At 48.9% G+C, this 14555-nt stretch overlaps 1 protein-coding gene across 1 annotated transcript in view; it reads left to right on the top strand.

The window, feature by feature from the left end:
* Positions 1 to 14555, top strand: part of STK32B (serine/threonine kinase 32B) — a 441860-nt gene that overhangs the window by 363336 nt on the left and 63969 nt on the right. Inside the window, exon 5 of the mRNA XM_058301185.2 lies at positions 3168 to 3205. Within this exon, the coding sequence (XP_058157168.1) occupies positions 3168 to 3205 (38 nt within the window). The remainder of the gene's footprint in view (positions 1 to 3167; positions 3206 to 14555) is intronic.

The following is a 14555-nucleotide window of genomic DNA, read 5'->3' on the forward strand; positions in this document are numbered from 1 at the left end:
AGAAAGCAGGCTCTCCAATAATTTGATGGTTGGTTTCTAGCCTCCAAATCCATGAGTCAAGAAATTCCTGTTGGTTCAGCCAATCAGTGAGCAGTATTTGTCATAGCAGCCTGGCAAACTAAGACACTCACTTTTGTCCTGACTCTCTTGCATTGTCCCTCCTTGCTTGTGAGCTCTCTTGAGCTGTTCTCTAATTGCTCTTTGTGTTTTTTCCCTGGCCTCCCACCACACCTGCTCTTCCCTGCACCATGGTATCTGCACCACTGCACTACACTGCCCAGTCCACTTATTCCTGTCTTATACTGATTTGAGCTTTGGCAGGGAGGGACTATGTCCTGATCCTCTATAACCCCAGTTCTCCCAGGCCTGCAAAGAAAAGGGAGAAATGGTTAACAAATGTTTATGCAAGAAAAAGGAAGGGGACAGATGGAGAAGGGAGGTGTTTTAGTTGCCTGGATTGCTCAAACAGATACCATAAAATGGGTTGGATTAAACAATGAGAAGAAGTCCACATCAAGGTATCACCAAAGCAATGCTTTCTTCCCAAAGACTGGCATTCTGGAGCTGGCTGCCAGTGATCCTTGGTTCTGGGCTCCTCTGTCACATGGCAGTGCACCTGTTGTGCCCTCCTGGCCCCTCCCTTCTCTTCTGGTTTCCGTTGACTTTCAACTTCTTGCTTCCCGTGGATTTCTCTCTCTGTCCCTGAATTTTCATTTTGCTTGTACAGGACTCCAGTAATAGGTTTAAGACCCATTCAAACTGAAGAGGGCCACCCCTTAACTGAAGTAGCCTCATCAAAAGGTCCTACTTACAATGGGTTCTCATCCACAGGAATGACTTAAGTTTGAGGACATGGGTTTCTGGGGTACAAACAGCTGGAAGCCAACCCAGGAGGGAAGGAGGAAAGAAGGAAGGGAGAGAGGGCAGTCAAAAGGGAAGAAAGACAGAGGCAACAGAAGGAAGGAGAGAAGGGGAGTGTCTTAGTTTGCCAGGCTGCTATGAAAAATACTACCACACACTGTGTTGGCTTAAATGACAAGCAATTACTATCTCACAGTTTCAGACGCAGAAGTCCAAAATCAAGGCACCACCAAGGCCATACTTCTCCCTGAAGATTTTACCATTCTCGGCTGACCTGCCACAATCCTTGGGCTTCTGTGCCTTGCATCATCGCTGCCCCTCATCACTTGGCCATCTCTCTCTCCCTCCCTCTCTCTCTCCCTCTCTCTCTCTCTCTCTCTCTCTCTCTCTCCCCCCTCCTCCCCCCCCCTTCCCTCCCTCCCTCCCTTCCCTTGCACCTGCTCTTCCAGGCTCTGCTGACTTCTGGTTTCTTCTGTGTGGTCCTCTTTGACTGTGCCTGAATTTCTTCTGCTCATAAACACTCCAGCAATATGGAAAAAGGCCACCCTGATGCACTTGAGTCAAACCTTAACTAATAATTCCTCTTCCAAAGGTTCTATTTACAGTGGGTTCACAGCCACAGGAACACAGATTAAGATTGAAAACATGCCTCTCATTGGGGTTCATAATCCATCCTACCACAGAAAGTGGGCAGACAAAAAATAAAATAAAGAGAGGTACATTTAGCATCAACCAAGGTGGTGTCCTTGGACCATAACTCCCCAGGCCACGGCCACCTTCTCCCTGCTCCCCATGCCCCAAACCAGCTCATCCCAGGCCTGGCAGTTTCTTGAGTGATGCTTTAATATTTTCTGCTGTGTTTTCATTTTTGACAAGTATTTTATTTTCCCTTTTCTTGACAAACTCTGCTGTGAGATGTCATGAACAGAGATCAAGTATTTGCAGACTTGATCAACAAACACTTGACTCTGGGTCTTCTGCTTTCTGTTTTAATTTTGTAAGATCTCAAGTTCATCATCCCAGTGGGACTCCCTAAGAGATTCCACAAATAAATTATTCGCCATCGATATTTTGCAGACTTGAGAATGGGAAATCCATTTACTTAATGTTTATAAATATTTATGGGCTTGAAAAGTCACAATGAAATTAAAATTTAAATATATATATTAAGTCTCTCTCTCATCCCCAAACCCAGAGACATTGCATCTCATTATTACAAAGAACCACAATATGTTTGCAGGTAAAAAATATGTGATTAACTCAGGAGCAATCGCTTTTTATTTCAAAGAAAGCTATCATTAGTTCAGTAGATTTGACACTTGTTATAAATTGAGTGAGTGGGACGTGGATTTCTAAAATGTATGGTTTTAATACAGAGCTTCAGAAATGTGTGATGTTAGGAATTAAGAGAACTGAGGTTGAAGACCTCAGTGGTGTTTCTCGAAACAGTACTGTTTGCATTCCTTCTTTCACTCCTCTGTTCACTAGTTTCCCATGGGTTTCCTAGTGCCAGATGCTGAGCTAGGATTGGGGATGCCAAGGTGAAGAAAGCAGAGCCCTGGCCTTCGGAAAGCAGCACTTTGCTGTGATGGTGATAGCTAGCAGGACCCCCTGGTCACCCCCAAGCCCAGATGTGGCTGCATGTGGTTCACTGTACTACACACCCCCATCAGCGTTTGGCAAGTTTTCTTCAAAAATGTCTGGTAATAACTATTTTAAGCTTGGCAGACCATGTGTGGTCTTGGTTCCGTCCTTCTTTGCTTTCTGTTTTTGTTTGCTTTGCTTTTGACAATCTTTTAAAAATATAAAATCCATTCTTATCTCACAGCCCATACAAAAATAGGCCAATGGCTGGATTTGGGCTGTGGGCTGTGTTCACCAGAGTTGTGTCTCCTGAGCCTCAGTTCCTGTGTCTATAGAGTGGAGACATAACACCTACTGGGTGGCATGGGTGGGATGGTAAAATAATGCCAGGATAGGGAGGTACCCATTCCTGCTGGCACAACTAGCGGTCACTATTGGGACTATTATAGATGGAGAAGAGAGCCAGAAATTGTTAAGAATATTTAGAAAAGGATATATCCAAAGCAAGCCACTTACAATTCCAGGAAATAGAAAGAAGCAAGAACACAGAAGCTCCACTGTCATAATTACTCTTCTGCTCTCTGTCTGAAAACTTCATGGTAGGGGAGAGACAATTTCATGGGGTGTCATCAGGCATTTGTCCTAAAACATAGTGTTTGTCAGTGTGCTTTTCAATCAGTAAACAGGAATCACATCTCCAGCTTCTTTGTGTTCTTTTACAGAGACATCAAACCTGACAACATATTACTGGATGAACACGGTAAGCCTGTTTAATAGAGACTATTTTGGCAGGAAGTTTGATGCATTGGGAAATTGGGGCATTCTAATAAGTTGGGTTTTAGGGTTGACCAGGAAACCTGGTGGAAGAACAAGTGTGTAAAATTTCTGGTCCACATTCTGCTGTGATAAGTCAATTCCAGGATATAAGAAAATTACATGTCAGACGACCTCCTGGAAGGCATCGTATCTGAAGACACATCCTGGTATGAGGATGACAGGAAAGTGGTGGGAAGGGGTGTGGAATCTGGGGTTTGAAACCCCAAGGTTCCCCACCTATGTACTGGTGGCTTTGGAAAAATCAATCGCCACTCTGAACTTCAGTGTCTTTATCTGTAAAATGGGACAAATGGTACCCCCTTCCCAGGGTTGCCATGAGGATCAAATGAGATCATGTGTGTCTGGCAAGCAGAAACTCGGTTGATTCTCCTCCAAGCCTTCTCATTTCATCTGTGTCAGCATTTGTAAGCTCTCCTAGGCACACAGAACCCCTGGGGATCTTGCTGACTCGCTTCAGTGGGTTTGGGCTGGGCCTGAGAGTCTGCATTCTGGCAGGCTCCCAGGGGAGGCCAGTGCTGCTCATCCCTGGACCTTACTTGGAGGAGCCAGACTCTGTCTCAGTGTTTCTAAACCTTGGGTCTTGTCAGAGCCCCCTGGCAGACTTGATGAAAACCCACTGGCCAAGCTCATCTCCTTCCACAAGCCTGGGCCCCTGGGTTCTGTGTCAGCTCTCTGGGAGCTGTGGGTTTGAGAACCATGGTTCTTCGGTATAGCCACAGCGACGTTCATCCGACTTGACAATCGATTGCAGTTGCTGACAAATACAGCTTTGCCACAACCTTCAGCGCAGACGCTTGACCCTCAAGGGCTTCCGAGGGGTGGGCTGCAGTGAGCAGCTGGGGATCTTCCTGAGGTGCTGAGCCTGTCACCTCTTCTCTGTAGCTCCTCCTGACCTCCGTCTCCCACGTTCAGCAGGCTGAGGACCTGGCTCCTTCTCAAAGCTCCTAGAGAGCTCTGGATGTGCAGCCGGTCTGGCTGAGGTATCCCAGCATGCCGTGTACACCCCTATGCCTTGGAAGTGGGACGGGAGTGCAGGGTGAGACCATCTGGGTTTGAGTCTCCATACTAGATGTTGAAACCAGACTGAAAGCTTTGGGCAATGGGAGATGACATCCCTGTGTTCCTGAATGGAAGGCCAAAAATGGCTTCAAGCTCTTAGCAGAACCAGACGGAGCTGAGGATCCAAGTCACAGCAGAGAATGAAGCAAAACTGAGGTCACCAGTGCATATCTAAACATCAGAATCCACCTCAAGTAGCCATGTGTCCTTGTGAGTCACCTCACCTACCTGCATCTTAGCCTGCTCTGCAGTGACACACGAGTCATCAGTCCACCTTGCAGAGGTGGAGAAGGTCAGCTGCCCATCACAGCACCAGGACAGAAGAGGTTGTCAGTAGGGGTTTTCATTCAGCTCCTTCCTGCTCCCTTTCTCCATCCAGAGCAGGGCGAGGCCACGTCACAGAAGCAGGCTGAGTGGACGCGAGCACAGATGGGGGCTGAGTGGGGCTGACTCTTGGTCTCGTCATGCCATCTGAGAGGGGTGGACCCACTGTAAATAAGAATTCTTGACAACATCACTTTAGTGAAGGTGCAGCCCAACTAAATCAGCTTGGGCTTCAATCCGGATTCCCAGAGCTCTTTATAAACAGAGTGAAAGTCAGACAGAAAAGTCCCAGGGAGCAGCTGGAAGTTAACAGAAGCTGGAGGAGAAAAGAGATGCTGCCACATGCACTGCCATGTGACAGAAAAGCCAAGGACCAGGGGGCCACGACAGCCAGCCCCAGAGAGCCAGAGCCTTCAGGAAGCGTGCCCTGCTGACACTTAGATTGCAGATTGCTCCCAGCCCAGAGACCATGAGCTAGTGACTTCCCATTGTTTAAGGTCACCCATGGCATGGTATTGGTTTTAGCAGCCAGGAAATGACAACACCAGGTATGCAGGACAGGGGTCAGGACTCTCAGGGAGCCCAGGATCTGCAGGGATCAGCGCTTAGGCAGCCTCAGATCCCAGGGACTGCACATTGAGAGAGACCATTGGGCAAAGACCTTTCAGGCCCTGTGCAGTGGTCCAGAAGCAAATGTAAGGCAGCAGGCACTTCCTGGGCATCATCTCACCAGGGAGAAAAGGAGAAGCAGAGAGACTGTGGGGCAACCCGGTCCTCTGACTCAGCGGCTCACACTTGCCGCGCTGCTCCTCTCACGTCCTGGTCCAGTGCTCCTGAAGCTGTGTGCAGGCACAGACATGGGTGGCCGGTGGCTTCCCAGCAGCTTCTCTCTCTTGGATTTCCACCTTCCCCTCCCATGTCCCTCTCTGTGCTCATTCTCAACCTCTCTGCCTCAGCCCTTCCCCATGCTCCTTCCAGGGCTCTCTCCTGCCTTTATGACCCCCCCTTTCCTGCCTCACATGGGGTCCTAAGCCTGCCTTCTTGCTTTGCTCTGCCCCACTCCCCATGAGCCTCTGGATCCAGCAATCCTCCCTCTCAAAGCTCCCATTTCACCACAGCATCTCAGCTAGATATTGAGACAGAAGGTGGAAAGAAACTCTTTCACACCGAAAAGAGAGTGGCTCATGATCTCACGCTCCCTCCCCTATAAGCATCCAATGAGTGGCTTTTCAGGCAGTGGAAAAAGGAAATTTAGGAAAAGAGAATTCTTCCAAGAAAGAACACAACTCTCCTCCCCTAGAAGAGAAGGACCAAAGCATCTGCAGTTATGGTACTCCCTTCCCTGCCTTGGTGTCGGGGAAGCTGATGGGCTCTTCTGGAGTCTGACTCTCCCTCTGGTCTAGCTTCATCTGTTTATCTCAGTGAGTCTTTCCTGAGTACCTGCTGTGTATCATTTTCTGGGAAGACAACGATGAAGAGATGAACGTAGTCCCTGCCCTTTTGGGTCTCCCAGTAGTTGGGGAGCAGACAGGGACACTGAGGAGAGAACTAGGTGTGTGTGTCTGTCGGGAAAGTCATCTAGGAGTGAGTTCCAAGAAGAGATATCAAAGACAGTCAGATGGAGGGGGCATGAGGGCACTGGTGGAAGAGGCAGGATGGGCGGAGTTGCGGAGATGAGAAAGGCGGAGTGTTTATTGGAGGAGCATGGCGGCCAGTGCAGCTGAGCCTCATGGCCAACCTCTACCTAAAGGACGGCGGTTGGATCTCGCTGGACCTTGTAGCCATGTTAGGTGGTTTAGAGTTTATTCGGAGGGCCACAGGGAGCCACTGAAGAGTAACAGCAAAGCACGAGGTGACCAGATTCTGGATTTAGGAAGATGCCCTGGGCTGCTGTGTGGAAGGTGGGTTGGAGCCTGAAGTGGAGAGCAAGGTGGAGAGGTGGGGGTCTGTTGGGTGTTGAGTCATGTACCCCACAAAAGACACAATCAGATCCTCACCCAGGTTCCTGTGGGTGTGCGCCCCTTTATAAATAGGACCACTGAGGATATTATTAAAGGTGTGGCCAAATTGAATTGGGGGTGCCAATCAGGATGACTGGAGGCTTTATAAATAAATATATATTTATTTATAAAATAAATATTATTTATTATATATTATTTATTTATAATAAAGAGAGGAAATTCAGACTCAGTCAGAAGACGTTAGGAGCCAGAGTCAGAAAAACTGAAGAGGAAAGATCACCATGTGACATGGCACTGCCATCACTGGAAAGAACACTCGATTCCAGGAGAAAGCATGGTCTTGCCTAAACATCTCAATTTTGAACTTCTAGCCTTTGAAACTGTGAGACAATAAATGCTTGGGTTTCAGCCAACCCTTTGTGCGTTATTTGTCTCAGCAGTTCTGGCAGTCCAGTTCTCCAGGCTATGTAAATGGTGGAGGTGTTTGCAGACTCCCCAGGAGTGCCCATGAACCTGGCTTAGGTCACTCACTCCCCTGAGAAGGAGGTACCAGATTCAGGCCTTGTGTGGGCACTGAATTCGGGAGGAATTCCTGGGAAACTTACTAGACCACAGAGCTAACTCGGGGCCAGTGACAAGACCAGGTCTTGTAAAGCATCACCCTCCTGGGCAGCATCAGCTCAGGACAGGAGTGCACCAGGATGAAAACCTGCAGGCTTGGTGCTGGGTGGGCCTGAGGAAGGCAGAGCCGATGTGCAACACTTCTGATGAAGGTTTCTGCCAAAAGCCCTGAGAAGTTTCCTTTGCAAACCTTCACTGTATATATATTTTTTAATTATACTTTTGGATCACTCAAAATGTTACATTAAAAAACATAAGAGGTACCCCCTACCCCCCTCACCCCACTCCTCCCACATCAACAACCTCTTTCATCATCGTGGCACATTCATTGCTTTTGGTGAATACGTTTTGGAGCACTGCTGCACCACATGGATAATGGTTTATATTGTGGTTTACACTCTCCCCCAGTCCATTCAGTGGTTATGGCAGGATATATAACGTCCAGCATCTGACCCTGCAATATCATTTAGGACAACTCCAAGTCCCGAAAATGCCCCCACATCACATCTCTTCTTCCTTCTCCCTGCCTTCAGCAACTACCGTGGACACTTTCTCCTCAGTGTACAATTTCTTCCATTACTAGTCACAACAGTTCCATAGTAGAATACCAGTAAGTCCACTCTAATCCATATTTTATTCCTCCAGCCTATCGACCTTGGGATGGTAACATCCACCCCACCTCTAAATCAAGAGGGAGCTTAGATCCCACATGGCTGATGGATGGGATTCTCTGGCTTGCAGTTGTAGGCACTCTCGGTTCCCTGGTGTGGTTCGCTCTATATTAACACAGCCCATGTGTGTGTCTCTGAACCTGGGGATTTCCTATGACTCCTCCACCTATTGTGAGCCCTTGTATCCAATGGACGAGTGAAAACTCATTCCTGGTGTTTTGTACTCAGGTGGGAGACAGGTAGCTAGTGGCACTACAGGACACTGGCACCTCTTATGGACCTAAGGGCAAAGATTTAATTATATATATTTCTGATAATTTATTTAGTGGATTTTCATTTATTACTCTTATACCTTCTAAACTTTCAATATTAAACATGTGCTATCTACCATGTGCACTACAGCATGTGTTTCTCAGTGGGTCACAGAGCTGCTCTTTTGAGGCATGCACTTAATCCTTTAGTGAACTTCGTTACAAAAAAGTTTACAAACAGATCACTCTATGTTGCTATTTTAACAGTTCCACTGGTCTCATTAAATGTTTTCTCAGAGAACAAGTTAGTTGTGTTTACAATGAAATATAAACATAAATAAATGTATTAATATTTTATTAATTACTTTTAAGATATGCTAATTATACAAAATCTAAGAATCTTTGCAAGCTTCTCTAGTCCCCCAGTTTCTACTTGCTGTTCTGCTTTCTGATCTTCCAGGGTGGGTTTTAGCTCCTGGAATGGACATTTTATTTCTGTTCTGATATTTGGGGTCTCTTGCCAGCAAGCAGAGACCATATATTGAGGGAAAATCGGAGTTGAAGGAAGACCTAGTAGCTTAGGGTAGGGTGGAGAGAAGAGCTGAATGTGGTTTCAGGCTGAAGGGAAAGAACTAAATAAAGATCGAAAGGGCAGGGAAAGGGATTGTGTTCATTTTCCAGGGCCACTATAAAGCTGCTAAGGAATAGCCAAGCACCCTCAGTGGAATACATAAGAAAGAGCTGGTGAGCTTGGGGCCCAGCTGATGGAGCTGGGCTTGGCCAACTTGGAGGGCTTGCTCCTAAGCACGAGGTCAGTGGGGTCAGCTGGGCAGCTCCGGAGGTGTTGGCTGGGTTCACTCCTGCCTTAGGTGGACTAGCTGCCTTCTGCTATGGTGTGGCCTTGGCTGGGATGACTGGACAGCTCCCTGTGGCTCTTCAAGGCTAGCTCCAGTATGACCGTCTCGTGGCAATGGCAGGAGGCAAGAGTGGGCAGAGCCAACCACTGAAGCCTCTGCCCATGCCGTGTTTGTTATCACCCGGTAAGTCACGTGACTCAACCTAGGGCCAGAGGGGAGGGCACTGCCAAGTTAGATGACAACAGGTGTGATGGAGGGAGGGGTGAGGAAGCAGGGCCATCAGTACAGGTGCCTCCCACAGACACTGATGGAAGAGGCTGGCAGAAATGGAAGGCACTGCACGCACAGGTGGAGGGTTGTTCTTTGCCCCCTGGGGAGCTCAACCTTCCCAAGGATGGGCAAGGCAGGAGGGTCAGAGACAGAAGGGGAGCCCCTGTCTTTTGTCCTTGTGCGTCACTGATGGCTCTCGTTCACAGTTCACACATAGTAAGGGGGGTGGATGCAGCCCCTTGCCCCTCCTTTCTGATTGCAGAGCTCAGTGCACTAGGCATTGGGCCAGGTGATTGAAAAAAGCAGTGCCCCTCTCGCCCAGGGCCTCACATCCACTGTGGACTGTGCATCAGGACTGCACAGAAAACTTTAGAAAGCACCAATCCCAGGCTCCATCCACAGAGATCCTCATTTGATACATCTTCAGGGAGAGAGTTCTGAGTGTGGAGATTTTTAAAAGTTCCTACATGGCTTCTCGCCTATGGGCTGGAAGGAGGCCAAGGTGCAACTTTCCTTGGTTTACATAAAACCAGCTGCCTGTCATGTGACCCAAGTTCTGCCCTACTGACATCAAAGGCATGTACTTGAGGTGCACCAGAGGGGAAGTCAGTGCCACGTCTGCCGCCAAGATAGGCCCCCAAGATCAGCCTCCTGGGTATGTCTGCAAAAAAGCTGGTGATGATGTCACCAAGGCAACTGGCAACTGGAAGGTCTGAGGATTATGGTGAAACTCATAATTCAGAACAGACAGGCCCACTTCAGTTTAGGCCAAACTGTTCTGCCTCTTCCCTGATCATCAAAGCCCTAGGAACCCCCCCAAAGACAGAAAGGAGCAGAGAAGCATTAATTGCAGTGGAAATATCACTTTTGTTGAGATCATCAACATTGCCCGTCAGACATGGCACCTATCTCTAGCCAGAGAACTCTCTGGAACCATTAAAAAGACCCTGGGGACTGCCCAGTCTGTGCAGTGTAGCTGGCCACCACCCTCATGACATCATAGATGATATCAACAGTAGTGCAGTGGATGCCCAGCTAGTTAAGAACTACACAGAAAAGTATTCCAATAAAGGATCATTTGACAATCAAAACAAAAACGATTCCCAGGTGATTCCAAGGTGCAGCCAAGTCTAAGGACAGGAAAGGAAAGCACACAGGTGATTCCAGTGCCGCAGGGTCAGCTCTGTGATGGGGCAAGGGTGGGGCTGCGGAAGAGCAGGGGGCACAGAGGTCCGTCGTAGGGATGAGGGGAGGCTTCTTGGGAGAGGGACATCCCCCCCCACCCTGAAGCAGGGGTGGGAGTATCCGAGCATTTTGGGGAGTATGGCATTCTAAAGGGAGTCAACAGCAAGTGAGAAAGCACCAGCAGGTGTGAAGACATGAAGAACCCAAACTTCTTGACTTTGCACAGCTGGCTGTGGAATGCGATCTGGCACTTTCCTCCCCAGTCTTGGTGAGGGCATGTTGGGGGATCAGAAACCTGATCTGGACTTTTAGCAATGGTGGCAACTCATTCCTCATTAACTGCACTCATTCCAAAGAATTGCCTCTCCATCTGCTGCTAACATCTTTGTTGATAAATGTGATGAGTGCTCCCCAAAATGGCCTTGGCCAGTAGCATCGACACCCCCTTCTCCCTTGTCAAAACATTTTATATTCTATTTCCATCAAGCAAGGAGTAAAAGACTCCAGGAAACAAAAAACCTGGGCATGTGTTGTTTATGATACATCAGATGAGGGCATTGGCATAGCTGAGAAGATAGTGGGGAGAAGCCACCCAACGAGCTGATGGGCAGACATGTTTCTGCTGTGTCTGAGGAGTTGACAGTGATGTCTCCATTCTATACAGGGTCCCAGGAGTTCAAGGTCAAAGCAAAGCAGTGTGGTTTAAAGCTCTTCTCTGGGTCACCATGAGCATCTCTTCATTAGGCCATGGGGAAGGGAAGTTTCAACTACGATGTGGTGCCATGAGAAGGTCTTAAGTCTTAAAGGCCCAGTGGGGAGACTCTGAGCATCCTCAATAAATAGCCTCCATCTTCCCCACGTGGAATTTCAACAAACAAGACATAAAACAAGGAAGCGGCAGAGGCCAAGAAATCACCTTCATTGCTGATAAAGGCTGGATTCCTGTGATAGCCTGGAAAAGTTTCTACCCCTGCTCAGGTGAGGGCCTGCCTGAGCAAGAGCAAGAGCTCAGAGGACCAGGGCAGGATCCGCAGTGCTGCCAAGAGGAGGACGGGCAGAGCTGAGCAAGGCCAGGTCATTCTTCCCAAGCTCACTCTTCACACAATCACACACCTTGGAGGGAGTGACGAAGGTATGGGGAGAGGCTAAGAGGACACTTAAGTCAAATCCCTCCTCATGGAAATTGCAGGTGGAAAAAGACCTCCCCTTCTCTGGGTTGCCTAATGACTGGGTTCAAATTCTAGCTTGGCCCCGTAATTATAGTTGCTCACAGTGTCTGGTGCAGGGCTGGGGACTCAGGAAGCACGAGTATGGAGAGGAGGCTTACATACCTGTGGGGTTTCAGTGTCCACTACGTGAATGAAGTAGGAAGGCAACAGGCCTTGGGGTCAGACACAGCTGGGTTTGAATACTGGCTCTAGGACCTCAGTCTCGGTAGAAACTTCCTCAGCTGCTCACACCGCGGAAGTGAGGACTAGACAGTGTCCAGCTAGCACCCCCTCGGCAGCAAGCACCTGCCCGTCCTGTGGCTCAGTTCCAGAAAGATGGCCGCTGCTTCCCTTCTGCCTTCCAGACTTCACCCGAGTGCACCTCCTTCACAGAATCTTAGCTGCAAGGGAGGTGGGAAATGCAGTTTCATCCTTCCAGCCCCTGTGACGCAGGAGGAAGCAGAAAGCAGGGGGTATCCTGCCCCGGCCCTCGCAGACCACAGGGTGCAACGGGCGACAGTTACCCATCGTAATTAGCATGACTGTGTGAAAGTACAGGCCCCCCACAGCGCAGGAGAAGGGGAAAGAGACAAAATCTGGGGGCTTCTCATAAGCCTTGAGCTAGTGGTTTCCATCCAGCATAAAATCCACTAGGAGCAAAATGCTGGGGCAAATTTTGTAGATATAGAGTCAGAGCACGCAAGTAATAAAAACAGCCCAGAGTGGGAGTGTCCCACTCTCCACAGAGGGGCTCAGTAGGTCCCACCCCTACCTGGGGTGTCACACTGCACACCTGTGTGTGTAGACAGGTGGGTTTTTTTTTTTTTTAGGGGGGGGATTGTTTTTGCTTTTTGGTTTGTTTTTGTTTGGTTGTTCCTGTCTGTAGGCCCTGCATTCCTGCCCCCTCACCGAGGCCCAGGAGGAGTCATATCCTATGGAGGAGGGGAAGAAGAATCAATCGAAAGGTCATTTCATTTGTTATCAGGCAGAGGCATGTGCCCAAAACAATCTTGCTGCCACGGGCTGAAGGGAGCTTGGATAAGCTTGCACAGGAATTAGATGTGGTTTCTTTTTCCTTTTGCTGCAGCCCTGTGATAAGTTATCTGTGATCCCCAGGAAGATAAGCGGGAGGACCAGTTGTGGGTAGTACCAGGGATGTGTGGTCCTGATTGGAAGCCGGCAGCCAGCGAGAAAGCAAGAAAGCGGCCCTGGTGCCTGAGCCGGATGGTTATTCTTAGCAGGGAGGCACAGCCTCAGAGCCAGGGCTGACGGGCCCGCTGGCTCTGCCGGATGGGCAGCTGGGTCCACGGCCCTGGTTCCCAGCCCTGAGGCCTTCCGGAGGCTTCTCCTCAGCAGCACCTCTCTGACCGCTGGCTGAGGTGTGGCATAGATCCACATGAGATTTGACTCCAAATTCAAGTGTGCTGGAAGGGAAGCAAGCCCAGCAAGCACCGTGGGAGGAGGTCACCTCTTGTCGCCTCCCTCCTGTCCTACCCCTGGCCTGCCTCCTCCTAGTGGGTTCTCTCTGGGCACCCACTCCCAGAAATTCACAGAGAGGCACTGGAACCCTAGAAAGAGGATTCCAGAGGCTGAGACCCAGAGAGGATTCACTCTCTGCCTAACCAAGGCAGGCCGGCCAGTTTCCTGTTTCCTGACTGAGGCCTGGCTGTTCACCTCATAATTGACTCCAGGCTTGACTGTCCTTCAGAGAGGACCGGCCTCGTGTGACCCAGTGAGTCAGGCTGTTGTTAATTTGATCGATACCGGCATGGGGTTATTTCATCACGGGGACTGAGATGGGGGATGGGAAGGGGAGAACAGAAGAGGGCAAGGAACTGCAGCAGAATTCAGGAAAGCCTTGCCGATGCTTTCTCTTCAGACATGCGGGGAAGGCCTCAGAATCAGCCTGGGAAGCAGCATCCCTGTTAGCCGTGGAGTAGCAGGATAATTCCGTGTATCAGCAAGGACAGCCGCCAGTGAAGGGACTGTGGGACTTCAGCCCCTGCGAGCTCCACATCCCCTACTTCTATTGCAGACAGCTCCCTGCCCCTTACACACACATGGCAGGTGCTCCATGCAGGAATGTCAATAAATGAATGAAATCCTCCCAAGTCACAGGAGTGTCAAGTATTTTCAGCCTCAGAAAATAGCCCAAGGTACATCTCCCTGTAGCACCAACCCTGACACGGGCACCTTTACAGGAACCATGGAGGGGGTGGCTGGGGTCCCACCATCTGAGGTCAGGTTTATAAGATGACGTCCCTGTAAGCTGGTTAGTCAAAGTTGAAATGGAATATTGTTAGCACCAACAAGTGGTCAGGAATGAAGACAGGTGAAAGGGCTTTCAGTTAGTCAGTCAACAACCACTCACCTGAATCACATGCCCAAATCTGAGCCAAGCTCCATAGCCAAGGGGGTGGGATTTCTCTGTCAACTCCATTTGGAACCATGTGCCCTAGCGCTGCAATGGCATCACATATGGCAGAGGGGGGTTTGAGGGAGAAGCTGGGGTATTTACCAAGACAAAGAGGTCTTAGTGGCTGCAGACAAGAAGCTTCCTTCCCCAGTCGTTTAGCCATAATTTGTTCTTGGGAAGTTTGACTCCAGAAACTTAACCAGTCCTTAACCAGTCTGTGACATGCCTCTCAACATGGGAAATACAACATCATTATGTGCAATGTGATTCTATACTTAGAAAAAACAAAAGACTCAATGATTAATAAACTTAGCAGGAGTTGTAAAAACTAAGAGATAGATTTAACTACTGTGTCAAAGACTAAAATAAAATTTAGTTCATCAAAGTTGAAGTTTATTTCTCTCACAGGCAAAAGTCCAGTCTCTCCACCATGGAAGTTCACAGGGACCC

Source organism: Dasypus novemcinctus, chromosome 1 (genome assembly GCF_030445035.2).
Source record: "Dasypus novemcinctus isolate mDasNov1 chromosome 1, mDasNov1.1.hap2, whole genome shotgun sequence".
NCBI lineage: Eukaryota > Metazoa > Chordata > Mammalia > Cingulata > Dasypodidae > Dasypus > Dasypus novemcinctus.